Source organism: Cyrtonyx montezumae, unplaced genomic scaffold (assembly GCF_038088225.1).
Source record: "Cyrtonyx montezumae isolate F1298 unplaced genomic scaffold, pur_monq_1.0 scaffold_8, whole genome shotgun sequence".
Taxonomy (NCBI): Eukaryota; Metazoa; Chordata; class Aves; order Galliformes; family Odontophoridae; genus Cyrtonyx; species Cyrtonyx montezumae.
Genome location: NW_027072089.1, coordinates 101,873,673 through 101,899,826, shown reverse-complemented (window position 1 = coordinate 101,899,826; position 26,154 = coordinate 101,873,673). Strand labels below are relative to the sequence as shown.

The following is a 26,154-nucleotide window of genomic DNA, read 5'->3' as shown; positions in this document are numbered from 1 at the left end:
AAAATCTTCAAGCTGTAGCTGCTTGATTTCCAATACTGTGCCCACACAGGAGCATCACTTACTTAAAACGTTGTATTTTCGTTTTACTCAAACACATCATTTATTCTGTCCCTCTTTTAGAATACGTACAATAACAAAATGATTCAAACCATAAACACAGACAATAAGTGAGAAGAAAGGCATGGCCAAGCAGGTAAAATCTACATTAATCTGATCTCCAGGAGCTGAACTTTGTTGGTTTCAGTGGAGTTACTCTGTATTCCCATTGCTTGGGATCAGGTCTAATAAAACTTGGTTTGAGATCTCAAAGTGTAGGTACAGCAGCCAGCATCAAGCACGAGAACATGGCCCACGGCAAACTTAAAGCAAGTTCCCTTTGTCCATGGCAGAGATGAAGCAAGTGTAGTAATTCCTTTCTCTGATCAGCACGGGCTCGGGCATGCCTGCTCTAACCCAACCTGGTGCAGTATTTAACTGGACACTGGAATTAGGTTATATCTGAGATGAAGGTAGTGGGGCAGCACAGGGGCAGGCTCAGTCATTGAGGGCTTGGAATACTGTGTCATACAAAACAGCCGCTTTCTGCAATTAGCAGTGATGATGCCTTATGTTAGGGGTTCTACCTCTAGCACTTACACTAGTGGCTGCTGGGGACTGCATGAAGGTTGTAGATTGGAGGTGAGGTTTTTTTCTCCCAGCCCACCACCAATTCTGTTTTGAAAGCAGAGGTAGAGCAGAGCACATTTCTTGATGCTACACCTCCTAAAAGATGTAGCTGTGCTGCTGCTATTGAGTAGAGCCCTGTCTTGGCCCAAGGCCACTTGTGTTACTCAACCACTCGGTCCATGCTCCTCAGGGCTGCCAAGCTCTTTCTGGCTGCACTGCATCTTTAGTCTGAGATTTAGGCAGAAGGCAAACTGGCTTTGTAAGCTGGCATGGCTGCTTTTGAGACTCAACTCTGCTACGCTTTCCTGCAGCTCAAACCACAGCACCGCTCACTTATGTATCTGACCTTTCTTCACTGTGATATTCCCTTCTTTTGTTCAGCTGTATTATTACTGTGCCAAGCACCTCTAGTCAGGTACCCCTCTGACCATTTATTGCTCTGTAAGCAAGAGCACATGAGTCAGGATCATGCTGTCTGTCTCCAGTCCAGGTTCCAGCTCTACTTCTGCTGCAAAAGATTCAGCAAGTAAGTATGGTATCTTCGAGTCCTGAAGAATTAAAGCCTAGATCCTCAAAGGCTCCATGACAGCTAATTCCAACATCATGGAGCAAAACGAAAGGAGTAGCGCTGATGGCAGCAGAACAGTTGAGCTGTGAGAAGAAATGGAGTTGCATGACTGGCAACGTGTTAGTTCAAGCACAACTGCCTGATCTGGGCAGTGTCAGCACTGTCCAGCCCATAGGGTATGTTCGGTTTGTTTCAATAACAACATGACACAGTGAAGGACAGCAAAGAGGGTGTCTCTACAGGTGAAACTAAATTCACTGTCACAATGCCTCAGCACCACAGCTGACCTGCAGTAACCAAGATGAAGCCCTCTGAGTTCATCCAGCACTACAGAAGAAAGGATACTGTCCAGCTGGGAAAAGGCTTGGCCAGGAGCCCATCCAGCACAGAGGAGTACAAGATGATCACTGTGCAGCACCTCAGTTAACACAGGAACCTACTAGTACCTGTATATTTATATAACTTTATAATCATAATTTAAGTTCAAAACCTAAGCTATGTATATATAAATATATGTATATATTTATATTTTTGTCAGAAGCTTTTTTTACCCTGGTTTCCCTCTCATGGTTTCTGCATACAACTTCTAACTGTGCAGTGCACACCTCTGCTGTTCTACTTTTGTCCCATGTTAGAGTAATGGTATTAAACTCTGTAAAGCACTTTTGTGATGTTTCCTGTAAAGAAAGGCGAAGAAAATAAATTTATCTTAACGGTGGCAACTGAAATTAAACCTCCAGGTTTGTCTGTGTTCACTCACCTGCTCGGTGACTGAGCAATGACAGCAGTCACCTGATTTTAGATTATTCCATAAAATATATATTATACACCCACTGTTGCTACTAAAATTTATAAGCCTTTTTTGTTTGTTTTCTTTTAAATCTAATTTCTCTTTTGGTATTTTCTCCTGGGGTAAAACCAAGAGGAAATTCACAAAATAAGTCCATTATTGTGTGGCAAATGGCAACAGCATTCTTACCAAGTGGTATTTTCCCTACAACACTCAGACAAAAAGTTTGCTAAGCATCTCAAGGTATTTATTATACAATGCTGTCCCCAAACCAAATCATTAACGGCACTGGTAACCATAGAGATCTTTCCTATGAATACTACTGGAAGTGAGATTGGAAGCTTTTAATTTTTGTGGCGAGGATGAAAAAATATAAATATGAATATATAAAATGTACAAGTTAAAAGCACAGAATTTTCTCAGTGCATTCTGGATCGCTTGACTCTGTTCATTTCTCCCGGTGCTTTTCTTTTCTGGGATAATCCAGTCCCAAGTTCCCTGCTGTTCTGGAAGCAAGGCTCAGCTTCTGGCAGGCAGTAAGACTCCATTGGGGGAGGTGGATCCTTCAATAGAGGAAGGGGGAAAAAAAAAGTCACTTAGCTCAGCTCAAGGAGGAGCTTTGGAAAGTAAAGAAACTGCTCAGTTGTTTTCTAAGATGTAAATTAATAAAAGGAACGTTGCACATCCACACTTGGAATATTTTGAAGGCTCCCTACTCTGGCAGAGGCTCCTAGTGCCCTGCTGGGGGCCTGCCCTGTCCTGCCTGCACAGCACCCACCTGGATGAGGAAGTCTGCGATGTACTCTGGCTTTAAGCAGTTCACTCCCTGTGCTGCTGCCTCTGCTACGTTCACCCTGGTGTCACCTGGCTTCAGCTTACTGAAGTCAGCAAAGAGATGAGTCGCTTCTTTGAAGAAAGACACAGAATGATCTGAAAACACCTACAGATTAAAACACGAGAGATTAAAGCTATTAATTTTTGTGTTTCTTCCCTATGGAAGACAAAAGCAGCTCGTGACCTATAAACTCACAACTCAGCCATGAAACCAACACAAAACCAAATGCTGTTCACTGTGCATTCTGTACCATCTTTACTTTTCAAGAAGGCCGATCCTCTCGACAGAACAGGGCACACAAACTCTGTACTCAATGCTCTGAGCAATTCTGGCTAAGACCTACTACTAGTATGGACAACACCCAGCACGAAGTTTAAGAAATTCTACCAATACCTCAAAAATTAACGACAAACCCTCTACAAAACAACAAGATTAAAGAAGAGTAATGTATAAAGCTACATACTTTTGCTCCTCCTGACTGAAGAAGGCGTCGGAATCCTGCCTCCTTGGCGTGATCAACATTCAGGATCACTTTCCAGCCACTGAAGGCTCCCTAGACAAAAGACTCCATTTAGCCATAATGATGTCGATGCTATAGAAGTACAGACTTCACAGATCACTCATTTGCCTCTTTCAGGAGTACCCATCAGAAAAACATTTGCTGTCACTTGGTTCTGTCATAGTAAACTGTAAGAGGCTGAAAAAATGCACAATATGCAACTATCTGGCCAACACACTCACTCCAGCAGCTTGCCACCATGCCCTTCCACCTGCATGGAAAGTCAGCAAACCACGCTATTCAAAACATTTGCAACACCACTGTATTACGTACTCAGCAAAGCTGAGTAACAGCATCTAGGGCCAATGTATTTCCAAACAGGTAAGGGGCATAATTTTTCTTACAAATGGTCATTTAAAAGAGGTTATACGCGTGAGTCATGTGTTACACTGATGCAGTTGAGACACAGGCAGTCTAGTTGGAGAGGGCAGTTAAAAGGACTTGGTGAACTCCAGTTCCACCTCCAAAAATGTCACTGAAACACTGTGGAACTTGCACTGTGTGAGAGCAGAGAAGGTGCTTTGGGAAAGATGTCAACTGGTGTCTTGTCTGAAGTACAGTATCGTGCCCATTGCTAGAAAATGCTGTCCATTGAGCTATATTCACCTGTATGGCACAACAGGGGATTTCTAACAGTTACTGCCAGCACTAGTCATAGTTTTCTGGTAAAACCAAGCTCCCCAGCTACAGCTCAGAAGCACAAACAATGGCACCTTAGTGGCTGAATGATGCTTACATACTTCAAGAGCCACGTGTCCAGCTCTGCAAAAAGCTGGAAGAGTGGTTCAAGCATACATTAGGACTTAATATACCAGCACCAAGAGCTTTTTTAAAGACAAAGTTGCTCAACTAACTATGAGATATTCAGCTAAGCCATTTTGTTCTTATTAAGAAGACAGATTCACAGATATTTTCTGGGTTTCATGGTGACAAACCCTGTCTTGGCCATCCACACTGTACATCTTGCATCCACCTCACATCTCAATACCTCGGTAATTCCAGTTTCTTGCCTTCCTTTATTAATTTTTTTCCTCCACCTCATGGCTGCGAGTGCTAGCTTCTTCTGGTTTACATTGATTCCAGTCAAAACATTAAGTATGGAATCACTTCCCCACTCATAATCTTCTTCCTAGAGTAATCATAGGCATGAATTATAAAGAAGTCTTATCAAATAAAAAACCACCCAGAACAATTCACAACTCAGTCTAGCTCTGTACATCAGTTTTATCTGAGCAAAGCAGGTCTACATAAAATTAAGAGATATGTCTTTTAAATGCATGTAATTATTTTCTCCATACATAAAAGCTCCCCCCAGTTTTAAATCAAACTCCCATTTCCTACAACATTAATGCACATTATATGCAGCCACACTACTCCTGTGGATATCAGCAGTGGAATTCAACAGCAGTGCCAAACCACTCTGGACACTTTGGAAGAGGGTGCTCAAAACGCACAGGCTAATAGAGTTGGAATCTTTAAAAAACTGATGCATAGAAAAGATTAAGACTTAATTCCTAGTGCACAAGATGCGCGACTTCTAACTGATACCAGTGAGAATTTAACAAGAGGTACTCAAGCTTCAACTTCCAGAAACTCCAGAAACACCAACAAGGTATAGGTGTTTCAGTTGTCCTGTGCTAAGACAAGTTAAGTGGTCAGGAACCTGCTTTCAGAGACAAGCTTGCCAGAAGTTTCTCAGATAACGGAGCCTCTAAAAATCCCAAGGCTCAGCCACTCCTACTATCTGCTTTTGAGAAATCTTTTTCCAGTAAAAAAATAAAAAATAATAAAAAAAAGGACATTAAAAAAGTACAACATTCTAGTTTCTCAATAATAAGGTTACATGCCTCAACAAAGCAGCCAGCTCCTCTACATGCCTCCAGGTAGGAACGATGAAGCACCCACTTTCCAGCTGCCATCGAAGCCAGGAATTTCTCATTGCGAAGAGGATGTCCCACAACGATGTGCGTGCAACTCGGATCAAAGCACTGTTTCTCAAGTACTATTCCACCTTGGAATTGAGGATTGAACATGATTCAAGTTAGTTAGAGTTCAGGCTGTACCACAAAAAGACCACCCCAAGCGAGAATTACTTTTTAAATAGGAGTATCTTGAATTTACACTGAAAATATTACAACTGAAGTGATCAGGGAGAAGCTGGCAAGGAAAGAGGAGTTCTGGGAAAAGAAAAAAAAAGTGCCAGCGTAACAGAAGCAGGAATGGGAGACACCAGAAGATGACAGATCCTAGACACTCCCAACAATAATAATGGGGCTGTTGTGGAGCCAGCTAAAAGAAACTGCCAGAATACAAGACCTTTGCTGTTTTATGGCAAAGCTGATCACTCCCAAAATAATAATATATTCAAGGAATTGCCCACAAGCACAGAAAACTATACATTTGAGACCTCTGATCTGATGAGTCATTAACAGAAGCCCTTTCTTTTCCCAGAGAGCCACAGCTGACCAGCTTATAACACACTATCCCATGCATTTCACAAATAGGTGGTACCTAATTCCTCAATCAGGTGACAGTAGTCAAATCTTTCTTGAGGATTAAGAGAAGACAGCTGAAATTTACGGCATTTTTCTGGTTCTTCATCAACCTTCTCATCTCCTGTAACAGCCTGAAAATACAGCAACAGATTTCAGAAACATTACAGAACGGTAAGTTTGACAGTTGACTATTTCCCTGCAAGCAATTCTAGATTATTTTTATGTTAAGCCTTCTTTTAGCAAGGAAAAGCAGAACCAAACCTGTCAGTCACTTGACAAAAGCTGGATCTTATCAAATCAACACTAAGCTCCTGCTTAACATCCTCTTGGTTTCATCTTTTTTTAGGGCAGAACTGAACAAATCTGTCATAAAAACTAATCCATATTCACTGAATGCCATGCTGAACACATAAAGCAACCATCATCCATCTATCACACTGCCTCATCCACACAGGATTTCTTTAACTCCCAAGGCTCTCTATAAATTTCCACCACAGTTTATTCACTAACATGACACATCAGCCCTCTGAAGACACATGGCTGATGCTGGAAGTTGGAGCATCAAATGATGCACTGCAGGCAAAAGCCTAAACTAATTTTCCTAGCTGCTTTCAAGTTCACTATGCAATATTAAATTTCTAAACCAGGTTTTTGGCTAGAACAAAAATATTCAGTTGGAATTTAAGCCTGAATCCCAGATACCACCTGCAAAAAAAACAGGCCTAACTTTTTTCCATCATCCTAACATGGCTGGAGTTCCCCCTCCTACATATAAGCACCCATAAATTAGCAAAAGGCCAGTTAGGTTTCCCAGCTCCCTCAGCCTGTCTTTGTAAGAGAAGTGCTTCAGACCTCTGATCATCTTTGTAGCATCTTCTGGACCCACTCTGCCACTCTCGTGTCTTATCTGTGCAAGAGGCCCCAGGCCTGGACAAAGTACTCCAGATGGGGCTTCAGAGGGGCAGAGAGGAACAGTTACCTTCCTTGTCCTGCTGGCACTGGGATACAGATGGCCTTCCAGGTGACAAGCACTCATTACTAGCTCAAGTCCAGCTTTTTGTCCACCAGGACCCCCCAACTCCTTCTCTTATAGGGCTGCTCTCAGTGCATTTCAAGTGGATGCTGCTGCCACTACTGAAATGCACCAGCCACTACCTCACTGTGCTCACATCCTCAGTTTGATATCCATAAACATTCAGCAACCATTATCGAATGTCAATGGGTGCCATTTTTTCATGTGAAGAATTCCACACCTTTGCTTCAGATGCACTTAAACGTCAGACTGTCCCTCTGCTATCTCTCACATGGCAAGAACGTGTAAAGGAATATTGCCAGGAATATTTAACCTCCACTGCCATATCATCAACATCTACCCCTGATGTCACAGGCCACCAGAAGAACATAGGAGGCATTAATTTCAGAGCAGCCCTTAAAGTATAGCTATGCTTTTCAAGTACATACAATCACGACCATTTCTTCAAATGCCAAACCTGTTCTTTGGGCTGGGGTGCCACAGGAGGGTTAGCCAGTGGGAATGCAATGCTGGGAGCCTGTGGAGTGGGGATCAAGTGATCCTTAACAGGTGTTTCAGGATCTCTACACAGAGGCTTCTTCAGATCTTCAATTGTATCTCCATCCCCAACCTCTGGAACAACTGAGGAAAAAAAATGAATTTATTTAGCTAATTTTCTTCAACCTCCTCTAGGACAGCATTTGCTGTCAGTGAAGATTGTCACTCTAAGAAGAATCTCTACAAAGCAGATTTGCTGGGAGGGTGAGGGGAGGTGGCAATGGGAGACAAGTAAGTGATTCTGCTCTTTCTCTGAAGGTGGGAAGAAAGCAAAAATGGATGAAAAACCTGAAGTGTGTTGCTTTAGTCCTGCTTAATCCTAGCAGAAGATTGTGATGTCAAATAAATCAGTATCTTGACTAAATCCTAACCTAAGCAAATTCATAATTGGCTCTGAGATACTGTTTTTGGTGCTCACAAGCATCTTCTTCCTGTCCTCCAGTCTTCACCTACTGATTATTTCCACTAATATTAAAAATATTCTGCTAATAGCATTCCTATTTGAATTCCATTGTATCTTCCTGACTTGTTAGCTGGAAGCCAGCTTAGGATCCAAAAAAAATTGTGGAAGACATTTTCTAAAGTTGATACAAACTATTTTTAGAAAAATGCTGCCTTGGTGTTTGACCACAGATGGCAAATAGTCAGGAAAGCTCTTTTGTTTTTTAAGAAACAGCAACACATCATGGAGCACAAAGATGAAAAAAGTCTAATTCCACATTCAAGAAATGCTAACAGTGTTCACTCTCTATTTTTGAAGTAAAATTTAAGCATCATCATATTTCGAAATCTCCAAGGATCAACCTGATGCTGTAGCAAAGAAAAGTGGTATCTTATTTCTGATTTTATTTTACCTATACCAGCAATCTCTGCATCAGCTATGGATCCTTTGAAAGCAGACTCATCCATGTTCCTATTAATGTTACTCTGAGCTTGCTCGGCGTACTGGGAAGGACTGTTAGGCCACTGAAAGTTGCTGACAAGTCTTGCTCTCTCCTCCCTCGCTGTAGGATCATCCCAGATGATCTGCTCACTCTGGGATGGCTCTGTGTTGATATCTGTGACAGCTTGACGGGACTGCCTGAGGAAAAAAGCATAATTACCTTAAACATTCCTTTGTTAAAACATTATGCTCTAAAATGGTAGTCTTCTGTATAACAATCATATCAACTGTAACACCCAAGTTATATTATTAGAAGGTACGTCCAGAAAAGTAGAAACTTTCAGTATGAAAGCAATTTCAGCAATCTGTCTTTGTGCGTTTAAGTGTCAGTGTGGCTGAAAACAAAGTAGCCAAAACTTAAGTAGGAGATATTTTCACCATGTGTCGTCCTGATAAATTATTTCATAATCAGTGCAATCTACCCTTTACTGAATCTTTTAGTTTGCAAATAAACACCCAACTAAAGGAATGACTTTGCAAGATTTCAATTACATTCTTCTCACTGGAGCTCAGCTGTGATTACACAGAGAAATGAAAAGAGGATAAATATACACAGAATGCTTTACAAGAAAAACTATTTGTATGTAACCTAGGTACTGAAATACTGCAGCATTGTTTCCTTCAAAAATCTAAGAACACTAACTAATCTGAAGACAAATTAGTTGGTTAGCAAAAATCATTTAAATATTAAAAAGCAATCACTCTATGATTTTTTGAAAAGCAAATATACTCACTTATAAGTAATATTAGGACTAAGATAATACTCTGATTTTACCTAGCAGGTCTTGTTAAAGATTACGAATTGCAAGAAAATCAAATGAAGTATATTAACGCAGAAAGACAATACAACTAAAAACCCTGAAGGATCTATTCATGTTTCAGTGATTGTCTGAGTAGAGAGGCCAAAATAAGATACACTGAAATGAAAATCAATACCTTAGAGCTTCCAAGACCCTACTGCGGCCATTTCGCACAGAGCGTGTGCTATCAGGGGTGGCTGGAGAACTATCGAAACTGCTCCTTGAAAGGGAACCTCTCTGCCCTTGTGGTTTCACTATTGACGTGGCAGACATGATCTCCTGCAGCTGTTTCTGGAAGTTCTCTCTCATTTCTAGTGCCTGGGTTAAAACTTCAAGAAAATAAACAAAGCCCACAAGATCAAGATTACTATAATAAATGAAAAGTACAGACATTCAAGACAATTTCCCTCCCCCATATCGGGGAGGAAGATTATATGATCAAAGAGGGAAAAGGTATCTAAGAGAACGACGTATGACTGAAGTCACCCATTTCTAGACACGAGCAGGAATTCCCATTCAGATCACTTCTGAAATTGCTCACATCCTCTACGTTATAGTCCACAACTCTCTCATACACATTTATTTACGTAACACAGAAATGCATACAATACTGATTTTCTGTGCCAAAAAAATCAAACTTCAGCATTTTAAAAACAAAGACATAGCAACTAAGTAATTTGTAATGGGTTACTGTAACTTTATTATGAGCTAGCAAGATCTTTAACTTAGAGAGTAAAACCTCTCTACCTCAGATCGAGCAACAGTGGCTTGCTGTACATAACTGGTATATAAACATGGTAGCTAAAGCTTTCACATCTTAACATTCAGCACCTGAAACTGTCAAAGGCCTACACTAGCAGTTTGACATTATGCAACTATTCTGAGAACAGGAATGTATATTTACCTCCCTTGGATTCACTTATTCCGAAGTGCTCTTCCCCTCTGTCAACTGTTTCCTTTATTTGGTCAGTAGTTAAATCATCTTCAGCATCATCTTCATCCACTGGATGAATCTAAAGCCAACGAAGACAAGCAGAATTCTTGAACACCAGATTTTTATTTTTACCCTTGTTCAACACCTGTGAAAATTCTGCAGACAAATAATCTTGCCTTAGAATAAGCTAATCTTTCTGCCAACACGACAACAAGATGACAGAGAAAAATTGCATCAATGACAACACCTACTCTGCAGTCTACGTGTCTACAAAGTCAAGCTTAAGCCCTGGATCTCTTGTTCACTTACAAAAGAAGGCAAAGAATGGAAAGCACTTCTAATCCTGAAATGTCTGTGTTTACCTTCACTGTCCTAGAAGAGGATTACAAATGCAGGAAAAGCATGAAGGAGCATCTGCATCACTGAATAAAGATTCAACTTCCTTTAATACATTAAATGTAACAGCTATGTGGACTGAATTTCAATGATGTCATACAGCATGAATTTCTATCACACACTATACCTCATTTTCTTCTGCTGGTTTTCCAGAGGATGGAAGCTTACTGGAAGAGGAGGGCCTGAAATCTTGCACTGCACTGATGTCCAGGCTCATTTTTGGATTGTAAGTGTGAGGAAAGAGAGATTCAGGAAGCCGTTTATATTCTTGGGCACACTGTAACAATATTAGTTAATATAAAAAAGATGAAAAACTAGCTGAAAATGCAGATTCCATACTTAAGTATAGGAAAAGGATCACTGAAAGAAATAGTTTACACGGGATAAAAAAATGCAGCTCTTGCTCTGGGAAACATATAGCAGAACTGCTGAAGAGAATTTATTTTTCCCTCACAGAATATGCACACCAGTAAATGTATACTAGTAAAAACTGTTCAATTTATAAATCCAAAACAAAAATGTAAAAAAAAAATCAATTCCTATATATGTTCAATGTAAACTCCAGTGGAAAACCAACTGCCATCTAACGAGTCTTAAGGCTTCTTTTCTGTTCACTTTTAGTATGAGGGAAAAAAAAAATGCAAGCTTCATACCTCTAAAAGCCAGTGTTCCGAAACAATATGTATTCCTCGTTCTTTAACAGATCTATATTCCTTGTTGTTGTCATTTTGTCCTCCCTTGTAGATGAAGTGTGTTACTGTTTCATCAAAGCACCATCTAGAAAATAATACAAAATACAACTTGAGAATATAATTTCCTATCAAAAAGCATCAGCAGCTGATCCTAGAAACATACCTACTTTGATGAAGAAAGCAGGCTCATTATTTATTTAGCCATAACAAAAGAAAGACAACTTTCAGTCTCAGGACAGAACACCTATCTCTTCTGAAAGCATTCCTGAAGTAAACACAACTTCATCTGACAAAGGTATAAAAGAGAGTTTGGGGTTTTGATTTGTTGTTATTTTTGGTTTAAAGTAAAGGAAGTTCCACATCAGTTTCTAAAAATATGCGCGACCTAGTTTATTATGTTTTTCTTTTACTGACATATCGAGCTGCATCTGAAACACCAGTCTGTAAAGGTCAAAATAAAATGCAGAACCCTAAAACTGATAAAACTTAACATTTCTAATGGAAATAGATTTAGAACATTTAAGCCTGATATAAGGGCAACTTTCTCTTCCACAATGTGAATAAAAACACCTGAGAAATCAGTAACAAAATATATGAAGTGGGCCTTGCAGGAACAAAACAGTCAAACAAATCAGTTTGTAGTTCCCTCTCAGTAACAACCTACTCTTTATAAGCTTCTCTAAGCATTGAACTTAAGACATGTTTACAATCTGTAAAGTAATTAGCTGTGAGCCAAACAGACACACACACTTTCAGATCAGACTAAAATTGACTTTATATTACGGATTTTGAAACTACTCAAATGCTATTATTTTCAGAATCTTCTGCATAAAAAAAAAAGAATATTTTTCTGCAATACTAGTACACTGCAGGATAAAGTTTTCTCAAGACAGACTTATCAGGAACACTGAGAAAAACTGACTTAATAGCATATGGCTGTAATTTTGGACATAAATCATTTAAGATTGTGAAACCTAAAGTTTAGCTATAGAAAAAATTCTACAGATAAGGGTATTAGAATTCTAAGAGTCATATTTATTACAATTCCCACCAGCAAAGAAGCTTGGAAGTTGTTTGCTTTTATTTTTATACCTGTAGTCTGCACCAAGAGAAGTTGCTAGAGCATTCAGTTCACTCTGCTTCTTGCTAAGTTTTTTAGTAACACATATAACAACATCAGCTAGAGGTTTGGGCTCTTCTTCCTGTTTAAGTAGGGGGGGGGAAATCATGTTTAGGTTTCTGCATGAGTAACAATAATATTTAAGTACTCAGTTTAATATGTGATAATATATCCAAGAACAGGAAAAGTAAGGTAAACATTTTTTTCTGGTTTTGATACTCCCAAACTCCACATCAAAAGAGAGCAAAACCGTCCTCCCAAGCGCTAGGAATCCAAAGACAAAAGATTCACTCTTAAACAGTCTCCCTAAACCACACTGTGTGTTTTTCATCACAGACTGACCACTTCCCCTGAGCAACAAAATTAAGGAATTATCAAAGCTGATGCCACAATAATAATGCCACAAAAACATTTCACTCTAGTAAAGTGAGAGTTCAGAAACTACATAATAAGAAGTAACAACCTTCCCTTACTAAATGCCATTAGTTTCTTCCCCTCCTTTATAGTACTCTGAGCAACAACATGGGAAGCAGTACACAAACACTCTTTTCTCTTGCTTCTTTTTCTACTTTCTCTCATCAGAGTACATTAGGCTGGAACTCTAAACTTCAGTCCAACATAAAATATTTAATCCTGCTCATTGGGAGCTTAGGAGTTTCTTAATTGTGACAAAATTCTCCTATCCTAAATACTATGAAAACTGAATTGTTACAGCTTTATAAACAGTGCTGCTTAGCAACTCCTTAACATTTAGGATGGCAGTACAAACAAGAGAAAAAAGATGGTTAAAATTCTTTGCCTGCTGCCTTATCTTGCTTTATTCATTGTTAAAGGCAGATAATCATACAGATTTTTACTCAAATATATTGCAATGTACCAACTCCTGTACAGCTTAAATCACAAAATTTACAGCATTTTCTTAATTAATCTATGTTCCAAAGGCTCAAAAACAAAATTTCCTACCACTTCTGACTGTGCAGCCTTCAGCTGAGGGCTGGCAGTAAGAGCTTCTGTATTCCGAGTGCTGTTTGCCAGTGCCAATTTCAGGTTTCTGCCAATGACTTCAGACAGAGGTGTGCTCAGCTTCCTGTTCTTTTGACCAAGGCCTCCTGGAGTTTCCAAAGCTGCCAGAGCATCCTACCAAAAAACAAAGTAATTGACTGACTTGCATAAACACATTACAACCAACACTCACTCAAGAGCAAGTTTCACAGATAGAGTAGGAAGGAATCGTGAAACCAGGACTGTGTACTACAGTAGCAGCCAGCAAGTGTGAATGAAAGTGGCACTGGCACAAAAACTGAAAAAGAGAATCCTAATCCTAAAGTATAGATAAATAAAATTGGAAGAAAAGAGGTGCGACTTAAATCTTCTTTTTTCAGTGAGAACGGCCTGCAATGGAAAAAAGCCAGCAGCCAAATCCAGGTATTCCTAATCATAAGCCATTTCCAGTACATATTGTTTCATTGGAAGGGGAGAGGGAGAGGAAGAGAGAAGTGGGGAGAAAGTTTATGTACATCTTTAAACTCAATGGCTCTATCAACACAAATACTTGCAAAGAACATTACCTTTACATCAAAAGAAGGCTTGAATAATTTGTCTTTGGAAAGAAATTTTGAAGGTGTATCAAGGTGTAAAGATGGTTCTTTTTGTAGCAATCCTCCTGGAGCAGGAGGAGTTGTTGTCTTCCCAGTATGGTGAGAGAATACAGCTTGGAAAGCCTTACTCTGAAACCTGTTGATATCAAGAGGGGTGACAGCTGTTTTTTTTCCAACTTCATGGAGATAAGTAGGTCGCTCTGGAGAATCAGGAAATTTAGTAGTTGATGGTGTCTTGCTAAACTTAGTAATGGAATTCTCATCTTTAAAAGGAAACAAATAAATTATAAGTAAGCCATCTGATTTCTCTTTTAAACACAGGTATTATATATGCTTGTTTAAAAGAACTTAATTCATCTTCCTTCCCATATTCCCTAACTTGCTAGCAACCAACCTTCAGCATCTGCATTTTCGACGAAAAACTTGCTCTCATCTGCTCTCTTTCCAGTCCTTGCAGACTGCAAAAGCCAAGCTACAGTGACCGCAGGCAAATTCCACTTCTTTGCAGCCTCATACTTGGAACCATCGGGCTCTTTCACCACAAGATGGGTACTTGCAAACATTCCCTTTTTTGCATTGGCTTTTCTCACAAAGAACTCTTGGACTCTAAAATCAGATTAACAAAACATTTATTTAGTCATAAACAAGGTTAACCTACGGCGAGTTTATAATGCTATAAAATACATTCAAGTAACAGGAGAACAGGTAGAATGATCCAAGGCCTGTTTCCCTGCAGAGAAGGACTTCAGGGTTCTGGTGGACAAAAAACAGCAGCATGTACTTTACAGCCCAGGTCAACAGTATTCTGAGCTGCATCAAGAGGAGTGGCCAACAGGGAGTGAGAGGTGACAGTTCCCCTCTGCTCTGCCCACACAAGGCCCTATCTAGTATACCACATCCAGGTCTAGGGCCCCCAGCACAGGAGGGAGGTAGAGCTACTGGAGTGAGTCCAGAGGAGGGCCATGAAAACAATTAATGGGCTACAGCCCTTTATGAAAAAAGATTGAGGGAATTGGGCTTGATCAGCCTGAAGGAGAAGGCTGTGGGAAAATTCATCGTGGCCTTCCAGTAATTGAAAAGAGCTTACAAGCTCTTCTTTTTCACGCAGTCTGATACTTACAGAACAAGGGGAAATGGCTTTAAACTAAAAATAAAAAATAAAAAAAAAGGAGATTCAGATTAGATGTGGAACACACTGCTTAGAAAGGCTGCAGGTACCTCATCTCTGGATGCATTTGCGGACAGGTTGGAAGAGATCCTGTGTGCCTGATCTAGTGGTTGGCAACCTTGCTGGGAGGGCTGAAACTAGATGATCTTTAAGGTCCACTTAACCTAAGCCATTCTATGATTCACTGAATATAGAAGACTTAACATCTTTAAAATTGACATTTCTGTGTCAGTTTTGTCAGCAAATTTGTACAATTGCCAACTCAGGGGATTTTGGGAGAAATCAGGCTGTGTGAAAAGAAAAAAGTTCTCTAAAGGAGTGGGAAAAAAGCCAAGATATTTACAACTTAGGTGACGAGAATCCAGAATAATTTTATGTTGAAATACTGTAGTCCCACGAAAGAAGAAATTTATAAGAGATTTAATCGCAATGGCTGTATAAAAACAGGAAAAAACATACCTTGCTCCTAGAAGTCCCCCCAGATAAACCAGGGAATCTCTCTCTGCACCAGTAAATTGGCTAAAAGAAAGAACACAGTCCACCAAAGGAGTAACTCCTTCCATTACTAGGACTGGTGTGAAAAGCGGATTGGACCGGGGATCTAAGAGGAGCTGCTGTTCCACACACGTTACCTTAAAAAAGAAGATGACAGAGATAAAAATGCAAATCACCCCAAACAGCAATAGAAAACTGCAATAACTCAGCAACTGTACCATAGCATTTATAGACTTGTATAACAAGAACTCTGTTTCTATCACTGCATTTGATAAAAGTTCCTTCACATGCAATCAGACAAATTCTCTTCTAGATAACATGAGCCTTGTCAGGTTTGACTGACTTAGACATTTTCCAGAACTTTCCAGTTGCTACTCTTCCAACCCAGGAGGCTCCCTTGAAGTAGGTCAAGGTACAATCTGATGGTCTGTATAGATTTACTTCACAGAAATTTATCTAATGCTGAAAAGTGCTAACAACATTTAATCTATGTCATGTGCCCCCTCTCCTTTTCAAAAGAAAAAAAAACCTTTTTTTCTTTTACCTCAAGCTATAAAGCTGACTCATTCTCTGACACAAGACAGAAAGCTGTGTTAAAGATATAGCAAGAAACAGTAAGCAAAAAGATATAAAATAAAATCATTATTAGTCCATTCCTTCTCCTACAAATTCACTATTTGGAGAATATTTAGAGAATTTAGGCCCATGAAAACATAACAAGGTTCAACAAAGCCAAGTACAAGGTGATGCCCCTGGCTAGGGGCAATCCCAGATATGTATATGAACTGGGAGAACTCACTGAAAATAGCCCTGCCATGAACGACTTAGGGGTCCTGCAAGACAAAAATAATTTAAAATAAATGAGCTGGGAGCACTTGCAGCCCAGAAGGACAACAGTATCTGGGGCTGCAACAAAGAGGGGTGGCCAGTAGGGAGAGGGAGGTGATTGCCTCCCTCCTCTGCGCTCAAGAGGCCCCATCTGAAGTACTGTGCCCAGTTCTGGGGCCCACAGCACAGGAAAAACGTGGAGTTTCTGGAGCAAGTCCAGAGGAAGGCCACAAAGATTATCACAGGGCTGGAACACCTCTCCTGCAAAGACAGACTGACAGAATTGGGCTTACTTCATCTGGAGAAGAGAAGGCTGCAGGGAAACATCACTGCAGCCCTCCAATATTTAAAGAGATTAGCAAAGGGAAATCAACTTTTATACACACAGACAGTGACAGGACATGGGGGAATGTTTTAAACTAAAGGAGGAGATATTTACGTTAGATGTCAGGGTGAAGTTTTCCACTGAGAGGGTAGTGAGGTACTGGAACAATTCACCATGAGAGGCTGTGGATTTTCCATCCCTAGAGGTGTTCAAGGCCAGACTGGATGGGGGCCTGCAGAACCTGACCTAATGCTCTGTCTAGCTGCCCATAGCATATGGGTTGGAACTAAACGATCATTGAGGTCCCTTCCAACAAAATCCTCAGAGTCATGAGCCTTATTTAACAAGCCTGTAGAAAATTTCCTTTTTGAAATAGCTAAAAGATACCAAAAAGATGCAGGCACTTTAAGGAACACTTTCATTTAACAAATTTCAAATGAAATAAAACTAATTTCTCAACATCTTATTTGCAGATAAGCCGCCAGTTACTCTGCATTCTAGCAAGATTTATAACAGATACATTTACTCATTGGACTGAAAATATAACTCCCTTACCAGCCACGTATTTGTGACAACATCACCAACAGTTGGCTTCACAGAGCACCCCAATAAAGGTACCACAGCATAGTCTGCAATGGTTCTGCTTTGCAGAGGCAGAATTTTCCCAGAATGTTCCTTAATCAGACCTGCAATGCAGGACTCATCTTCTTCTCCAAAACCCAAAAGAAGAAATCTCTTCCTGGCAAATAAACCTCCTTCATTCTGTGCAGAAGGGTCTCCCAAAGAACCATTACAGACAGAAGAATGATCCTCTTCCTGAAAAGTCACATGAGTAACATCGTTGATGCTATCAGATTTTAGTTTCTCAGCTTCAACTAGAAAGAAAAAAGAAAAAAAAGTAGTTTGACAAGAACATCAAAGACAACTCAAAATAGCTTCATGGAGAATGACTCCTAAAAAACAATACTGAAGTTAAAATACTCAATTTTTAATAATTAAATGCTTGAGAACTTGAATTCTACAGGAGCTGTTCAACTGTCTATGGCATGCTGAGCCTTGAACATACCTAATGTAGAATCATTACTGACATACTGAGAGAAGAAGTCATCTTCTGCAGCATTCTGGTGCTTTACAACGTTCACAGCTTTCTTCTTCAAGATGCTGTTATTTTTGGGAAGAACTAACTTTGCATCAGGTTGATCCAAAATTTTGTTCATTAACAGCCGGTAGTTTTGAGGGATATATTGCTCCACTGGACAGAGACAGCCTTTATTAAATGACTCCAGTAACCATTTTGCTGTCACAATATGAGGCCTATAAAATAAAGTGTTACACAAACAAGTTACGTCTCGGAACTGGGATTCTTGTTTCCCACTCTGTAAACTACATATACACACACGCACCAGAAGTCTGTAACACCAGTGGTAAGGCATTCCTAGTATACTCTACAGTCTTTAAAACTTCATGCTTAAGTATGAGGACAGTTTCCTATTTATTTCCTACAATTTACATTATAGCAGCCCACTGCTGAGCTGACAAATCTTTCCTCCACAATATACTGATACATTAATATCTATTTTTCCACCAGTGAAAATACCTGTTTTTTGTTTACTGAGGCAACTCATAGCAACCTAAAAATTACAGCATTCAAGAACACATTAGGAGTAATTCTTATTTAAGACAAGAGCTACTTACGATTTCCAAATCAATATATATTTTCTTGTTCATAAATTGGTGGGAGAAAGAAAGCAAGGCAGAATTAGACCTTAGGCAATACAGTTATCAGAACCTGTGTAGTGTCTTGTCCAAAAAGTACTTCAGCTCGTCACTGTTTTCCCCCAGAATGATGTGGGTAACATCTTCATTAAGTTGATCAAACCGAACACCACCACCACAGTTAATAAGCCTTCTCATCTTGTCCAACTTCCTGCCACTGAAGCCACACAGATAGACCTACAATGAGAACACAGAAAAGTCTTTAAAGGAAAAAAAGAATATTCTGATAGTTTGTTATGACTGCTCTAGAATTCAGAAATAAGAGATATCACTTCAGAGAAGAAGTAAAAAACAGAAATGAAGCATTTAAAATGTGATTGATTTATCTTTGTACAGTATTCTAGCAACATTTCAATACTGAATAACGTAACGAACAGCCAGACAGAAGTTAAATGTGGAAGCTGTACCAACAGAATAAAGAAGAAAAATCACACACCATTTCTGGAACGCATTCACTAATGTATTTAAATGTACGTCTGTGAAAATGCATGCATATTATACATTTAATATAATTAATTTATTTCATATGCACCTGGCACACAAAAGCTACAGTATACAGACACACATGTGCCATTTGCTACTGATAAAGCAACATAATTTACTCTAGCAGCTACCCAGTTTGCTTCCACACGTTAAGACTGAATATTTGAAATGTACATATTGTTAAACATACTCGACAGCCATCTAACAAATCTTCAGGGGCTTGAAAAGAACTTATGTCCAAGTTTTCCAGCTCATCAGGGGCAGGGTCCAGTCTGCTACTCATAGCAGAACTATATGCAGTTTCATTAACACTACTCAAATTGACATTGGAAATGCAGCTGACGTCCGAAAGGGAATGAGCTTTAATTAAAATAAAAGAAGATGTATTAGTTTTGCTCCTCTCTTTCTGTTATTTAACAGAAAAAAAATAAATAGAAAGCTGTCACACTAGATTTTTTTATGCTAAAAGAAAATGTAGTCTGGGAATAGCTAAGTAGAGCCCTGTTTAAGCCAAGGGTTTTATACACACATTCATACTGGTCTTACTAGCAACAGTAACTTTGTGCCTTTCATTTATTCCCACATAGATGCTACCTGTACATTAACAGTCATTAAAACCACCAATTTGCAAAGCTTTTATTCTAGTTTGGTAGGCACCTGCTAGAAATAACCATTTCATAAGGAGAGAGAGGCCTCTCTGTAGTAAAAAAAAGAGTTCAATTTGAAGCTCAATGACTTAAGAGTGTTATATATTTTCATAACATCAAACTTGAAATCCCAGCATCCTATTGGTAGTGCTAACCCAGTACATCATCACTCAGTCATTTCCTCAAGTAGCAGTCAAGAGCAGCTATTTGAAAATAAAAACATATTTAAGCAGGCTGCATCTTTTGTGCTACCATATTTGTTTACAAACTGCTTTCAACTTTCCTGCTATTCCTACAGAATAAACGAAGACAAATACACGAAAATCAGCATCTGTTTTCCCTCTAAGGCTATGATTTAATTCACAACAGACATCTGACCTCAATTACAAAGGTAGGAATAGTCCTGCATTTTTAGGACTTACCAAAAGATACACACCACTGACTCTTCAGCAGACAAGTACACCGAAATCAAATTGACTTTTAAACAATTATTCACACATTCAAGTCTATGTATGTTGGAACATGCAACATACCTAAAAGTAACCTGCTGTGGGTTTTGCATAAGCAAAGCAGAAAACAAGTTTTCAAAACATTGTCACTACAGAAGTAGAAAACACTCATTTTAAACAGTTCTTCCTTCTTACTATTACAAATATTTCATACCTTAACTTAGATGCATCTTAGAAAGTCTTACTTACTGTCAAGCTTACTGGCATGACTTGTGGGTGTTGAGGTACTGGGCGTATTACTTAGTTTTGATCCAGACTCTATCTTATACATTGTCTCATCTTGACAGAAGCCTTTTTCAATGCTATCAGAAAACCACTGCACAGGCACACAGTGGACATTCCATTTTTTGGCACATTCGTACTTCTGACCTTTTAAGGATAAATAAAATAAAAAACACAAGTTTCTAAAAGACTTCTGCATTAGTACAATGAAAGATAGATGCACATTAAAATTGGAAAATTCAAGTGATTTTGAGGTGCAAGTTGTACTCATCTCATGAGCTGCTTATTTATCTGCCTTTATTTAGAGTAAAATCTCTTTGACATTCATGGGTATCACATCACAGGGCACGGAACCATTATAAAGCAGCAAAGCAAAAAGAAGCCCTCTGCAGTGCTTGAATCAACAGTTCCCACCACTAACAGCATTACTGGTAGTATGTCATCTTGCATTTATTTTTGGATAAATTCCACCTACAAGAAGTTTACAGTTTTACCTTGCTTCGTCAACTTTACGAACTGTCACGTACAGCCAGTACCAGCACACTCTAACATGAAGAAATCAGACTTAACTGCCTCATCTCAGAATTCTGATTCTACTACCTTATGAAATACAAAACTTCTTTCTTCTCACAACAGAAGTAAAAACCTTTCTTCTTTCTAAGAGGGAAAGAAGGAAGCTTTCATCTTATCTTACAGGGAGTTCAGAAGGTACAAAGAATAGGTTGGTTAAAAAAAAAATCATAAACTTGCTATCCAATTTCAAGCAACACATAAATTAACCCCTATTATACTCTCCCAAAAATGTAGTTTTTCTTCTTTGTCTCCCTCTACAATTCTCGCTTTTACTTCCATTCTTCAGAGCCTCTGCTGTTCTTCCTTCTCTTGTTCTCCTTTCTCTGTTCTCCTACCTTTAAAGAAAGGTAAGAGTGCCCTGTGCTACTCCTCCCAACACCACCACTTTTCTACACAGAAGCAACAAGAGCAATACTGAAGCAAACAGAGATTGTTTAAACTTTTATGCTTACATGTGTTTACTTCAAGTCCAGAAGGGAAAATAATATGTACTCTGTAAGTTTTACCTTTTGGCTCTTGAACTATGAGGTGAGTACATTCGTTCATCTTGAGTTGCCCTGAGTACTGCCCACCATGTTCAACCGTGAGGCGCTGGACTTCTTTCCTGTCTGAACTGCTTAAGCCAGTTACACAAATTGTACAGCCAAGGAACACAGGACAAGCGTAGTCTTCCATGCTAACATCTGTGTATCTCATCATGCTAAAGGAGTGCAAGGGATAAAATATTATGCCTTTTTTATCAGAGTAAAATCAATTAGGAGAAGAAAGAAGCGTGTATAACCATAAGAATTACCAGACCCCCAACACAAAGTAAGTTTGACTTTGTTTTTGTTTTCATTACCTTTGCTGAGATTTATCCCATAGTGCCTTAACCCAAGAAGGAAGCAAAATAGGTTTTTTCAGAGAAGCAGCTACTAAGTATTTCTTGCTGCCAACTTCTCCTGCTATAAGATGAGTTACTAACACATTGAGGTCTCTGTACACACGTCCACCCATCATCTGCACGTATTTATGAACTTCTTCCTGAATGGAGAAATTATAGAAAAAATCACCCAGAGGAAAAAAAGTACACCACACTGAAAAATAAGTAATTTTCAATTTTCAGTGGCTTCTTCTAAAAAACAATCCAAAACATCAATTCCATTCTACTTGCGTGGAGAGTAAATAATATAATACATAACCTTAAGCCTTACTACCATCAGTAAAAAAAGTTTACTGCTGGTTGCTCTTTCGGGTAGTATAAATTAGATGGAGATGTTGGAATATATATATAAAGAAAAACTTAGGACAACGCACATAAAGTACAGCTGGCTGGATACTTCATGTTTACCATGATCTGAAAAGCCAGAAATATAACATGTCATCTGCAGCATGAGCTGCCCAACAGATCCATCCATCAGCCAATAAAAAAAATCCTCAAACGTACACAGATTCCCATATTAACGGCCACTTGACACTGTTATATATGCTTATATAATACAGATAAAAGTGCACATATAGATATACCATATGTACACGATTACATATCACAAAAAATGCTCCCTTTTTCTTCATACAACTCTCTACATAAACGACAAATACTCTACAGACCAAAGAAAGACCAGACATAGGCATAGTTATATTTGCATACACCATGACTGATGCCATAGCAATAAGCCATCTGAAGCAAACGTCACAGACAAATCCGCTAAACCATCCACTGTGTACAATACATTACCCGAACATCTTTTTCTAAGGTGGTACAGGATACTGTTACATCAGCCATGGTCATGTTATACACGGGATGCTCGGCTCTCGGGACACATCTCTGGGACTGCATGCAGTACAGGACTACCTGTGGTCCAACAATCCTACAACCAAGCTGCAATTAAGCAAACATGGAAAACAAAGAAAACAAAGAAAATGAGCAGAAGGCACACTGGAGGAAGGAAGGTTTTTTGTCTCTGAAGAATCCTGTGGAAAGCAAGGCCCTTCCCTGTCCTTTGTCTAGCATCACTAAATAGGCAACTGTTTTGTTTTTATATTTTGTTGGAAACTTGTAGTACAACCCTCTTAGGCTTTCTAGGCTTGATAAAAGCAATAGATGCAACAGCTAACACCCCATAGGATTCCAGACGGCCTAGCTTTGTCTACTGCACAATTCCTTGCCCATCAAACAAAATCATGTTACTCAGGAGGAAAAAAAAGGGAGAGCCAGCTCTCCCATTCCAGTTTTAGTTTTCCACTTTGTGATAATCCTCACATTTACTAGTTGTCTTCTACTCCTCTAAATACAGCACAGACTAAACTTTTAAAGGTTTCATTGTGAATACTGCATACTACTATACTCAGTACAAGAAGAAACGTGCTGAGTCTAAGAGGACTTATTAGTGCTCCCAGAAAGGATACAGCTGGCATAAGCTGATGTGTAACATACCTTTTTGAGATGATTGAAATCAGTGCCCATAAAAGGATCACAAATGTAAAGGGATTTATCATTTTCTTTTATACTGAGTGCTGCTCCTTCTTCGAGAACCTGGAGATGTTCTTCTGACTGAAATTCTTTTATAGACTGCAGGAAAATGATGCACACAACCACATTTACTTGACTGATAAACCTCAAATAGAAAATACCATGTAAATTACAAAAGCACATCTACTTTTAACAGTCCCACAATAGACACCCTGAATGGCACAGGGCAAAACAGAGATAAGGCATCTAAGGAGCCCCCCCACCTCAGAACTTTTCACAGTATTTGGACACCACATACAAAATGAGCTCGCCATACAGTGCCTTCAGCTCCCTCAAAGCCCTCCAGGTAGGAAAAGCCTCCACGTTGTGCCTGTTAAGGTGGATGAGCAACCACCACCTGGACCTTATGGCACTTTGCTCAACATTACCAAGTTTTGACAGAATCACTTGTTCAACTTGATCGATATAATCACTGTCAAGCACCTCTGTTAGGGAAGCGCACCAGACACACACACACACACACACACAAGCTGCATCGACCACCACATCGACCTCGGCGGAACATCCAGCAAGGCCCGCAGCTTTCACCTACCTCCAAAGCTTTCAAGAAATACTTGGAGCTCCCAGAAGACTTGACGAATTTCACCAAGAACAGCTCCTCACTGTCTTTCATCCTCTACCCGAGAAGCAAACCCCTTTGAGATTCCCGCACTGGGAAGGGAGGCCCCTTCCCCACGGGGCCCCTCCTCACACAACACCCAGCACTCCCGCGGCGGGCGGGAAAACGGCGACTCACACTGCGCAGGCGCGGGGACGACAGGGGGCGTGGCCTATTTAGTATGGGCGTGGCCTATGAGGGGACGGGCTGTGCCATGGGGTGACGCCCAGCGCGCCTGCGCTGCTACCACGCGCCCGTTGGAGGCGCAGACTTCGACAGAGGGCGGGAGGGAGGGCGAGGTGCAGCTGTGTGGGGTGTGAGGGCTGGATGTGGCTTTCCTGTCATGGATCTCAGTGCCTTCACTCTTAGTTGGCATTAACATTTCCTAAGGCTTCCTGTAGATTGCACACTGTCCGTACTGGAAGCTGTCGTTTTGAAAGAAATGCTGTGGAAGGACGGCAGCTTTCAAACGTATTGCTGGTGAGTCTCAGCACGGCAGCGTTACGGTTTGGCCACGAGATGGCGCCGTAACCTAAGAACCCAGCAGGCTAGAGGTGTGCTCGGGGCTCAGCCCCTCTGGCGTTAGCGTCAGAGGTTAAAACACAATAAAAAGTTAACTTCTAGGATCTGAGTGAGTTGAGAGGCAGTCTTTGAAATAGCACTCTTCCTGTCTCCCTGTAAGCACTCAAGGGCAGGCTGGATGGGGCTGTGAGCAACCTGGTCTAAAAGGTGTCCCTGCCTATTGCAGGAGTTGGAACTAAGTGATCTGAAGGGTCACTTCCAACCATTTCTGCTTCTACTGATGGTAGTAATTAAAAAAGTCTTAAAAAAGAATGTGCAGCTGAAAAGGAAGCTTCTGAAAGTGTAGTATGGCTTTGCGATGCTTGCCATGTGGAAGTAGTCCAAAAGTGGTGCTTAATGTGACAAAACACAATAACTAGTGGCCTGATAACCAAATATTTCCCTATTTCAGTTCCTGATTTCAAAAGCACTTGGCAATGTAAAATTTCTTTGAGACTATTTGAACTATTTATTTGAAAAAAATTTTTTTTTTTTTAAATTTAAGCTATCCAGAGCAGCTGGGAAACAGACATTACCCTACTGGACAAGGACAACAATTAAAATATTCACTTTTATTTTCATATCTCCAGAGTTGTCCAAAACCAAAAGTATTAGGGGGAATGTAACAAATGATAGAAATGCTATGCAAATGTGGTCTGAAACAATTTGTATCGTGACAAATGTATGATTTTAATCACCTGACTACTCCCTTATTTCATGTTTTCTGTGTTCAGGTGTTCTGTCAGATCTGAACTATAAGGGAAAGCCCAGTCATAGCTGAGCATCAGTCTTGCTAATTATGGAAGAATTATGGAAGCTTTTGCATTATATAAAACTCCCACAAAACAGGAAAAAACAACAACAGTCATTGCCCCTAAATGTTCCCTCCTTCAAAAACGAGAGAGGTGCTGTATGTTTTTGGCTCTGTGGATGAGTGAATCCTTTTACTTCCTTCATGTGTGTTTGTTTTGGAAAATGTCTATAGCATAATCTTATCTTTAAAAAGATCTGGGTCAAATGTTTTCACACCTTTAATGCTGTGGTGACTTTGCAGCCATTACATTTGCATTAATTGCAAATTAATTAAAATATGCCATATTTTAAAGTTCTTATTTCACATAGGCTAGAAAAATGGCAAACAAAATCACTGCAGTAAGAAGCTAAAAAAGCCCTACTGACTCATCTGCACTTGATCTAGCCTGGTTAAAGCTCTGTATATAGTACTTTATTTTTAAAACACCATAAACACAATGATTTACTGATCAATGATAGACCATTGTATTTGATGTTAATACAAGTAGTATATAAAACAGCAGTTTATTAAAAGAGCATTCTGAAAGATCAAACTCCTAATTAACTTAGATGTTGACACTTAGTAGCTCGGACTATTGTTAGATTGTTATGAGGAAGATCTGAAAGGCCTGTAGTCAACCATACACAAAGGAAAATATGCCTTGGAATACCGATTGTAAAGATTCTTCATCACAGACC

At 39.6% G+C, this 26,154-nt stretch overlaps 1 protein-coding gene across 3 annotated transcripts; it reads right to left on the bottom strand.

The window, feature by feature from the left end:
- Window positions 1–2,353: 2,353 nt before the first annotated feature.
- Window positions 2,354–24,205, bottom strand: TOPBP1 (DNA topoisomerase II binding protein 1). Of its 3 annotated transcripts, XM_065753345.1 has the most exons (27): window positions 24,037–24,204; window positions 23,409–23,543; window positions 22,710–22,853; window positions 21,834–22,015; window positions 21,499–21,692; window positions 20,387–20,566; window positions 19,232–19,401; window positions 18,572–18,735; window positions 17,849–18,096; window positions 17,338–17,657; window positions 15,594–15,766; window positions 14,361–14,572; window positions 13,937–14,229; window positions 13,332–13,505; window positions 12,341–12,450; window positions 11,210–11,333; window positions 10,684–10,833; window positions 10,131–10,239; window positions 9,363–9,555; window positions 8,338–8,564; window positions 7,404–7,567; window positions 5,930–6,044; window positions 5,266–5,429; window positions 4,407–4,547; window positions 3,323–3,412; window positions 2,803–2,964; window positions 2,354–2,587 (listed from the first exon to the last, which is right to left on the bottom strand). In XM_065753345.1, exons 1-27 carry the CDS (start codon window positions 24,115–24,117, stop codon window positions 2,444–2,446), a joined length of 4,563 nt encoding a protein of 1,520 aa, XP_065609417.1. In that variant the 5' UTR covers window positions 24,118–24,204; the 3' UTR covers window positions 2,354–2,443. The 3 variants fall into 3 exon arrangements, with proteins under 3 accessions (XP_065609417.1, XP_065609415.1, XP_065609416.1); XM_065753343.1 differs by lacking the exons at window positions 2,354–2,587; window positions 2,803–2,964; window positions 3,323–3,412 and having other exon boundaries at window positions 4,474–4,543; window positions 5,262–5,429; window positions 24,037–24,205; XM_065753344.1 differs by lacking the exons at window positions 2,354–2,587; window positions 2,803–2,964; window positions 3,323–3,412 and having other exon boundaries at window positions 4,474–4,543; window positions 5,262–5,429; window positions 20,438–20,566; window positions 24,037–24,205.
- Between the last annotated feature and the right edge of the window lie 1,949 nt (window positions 24,206–26,154).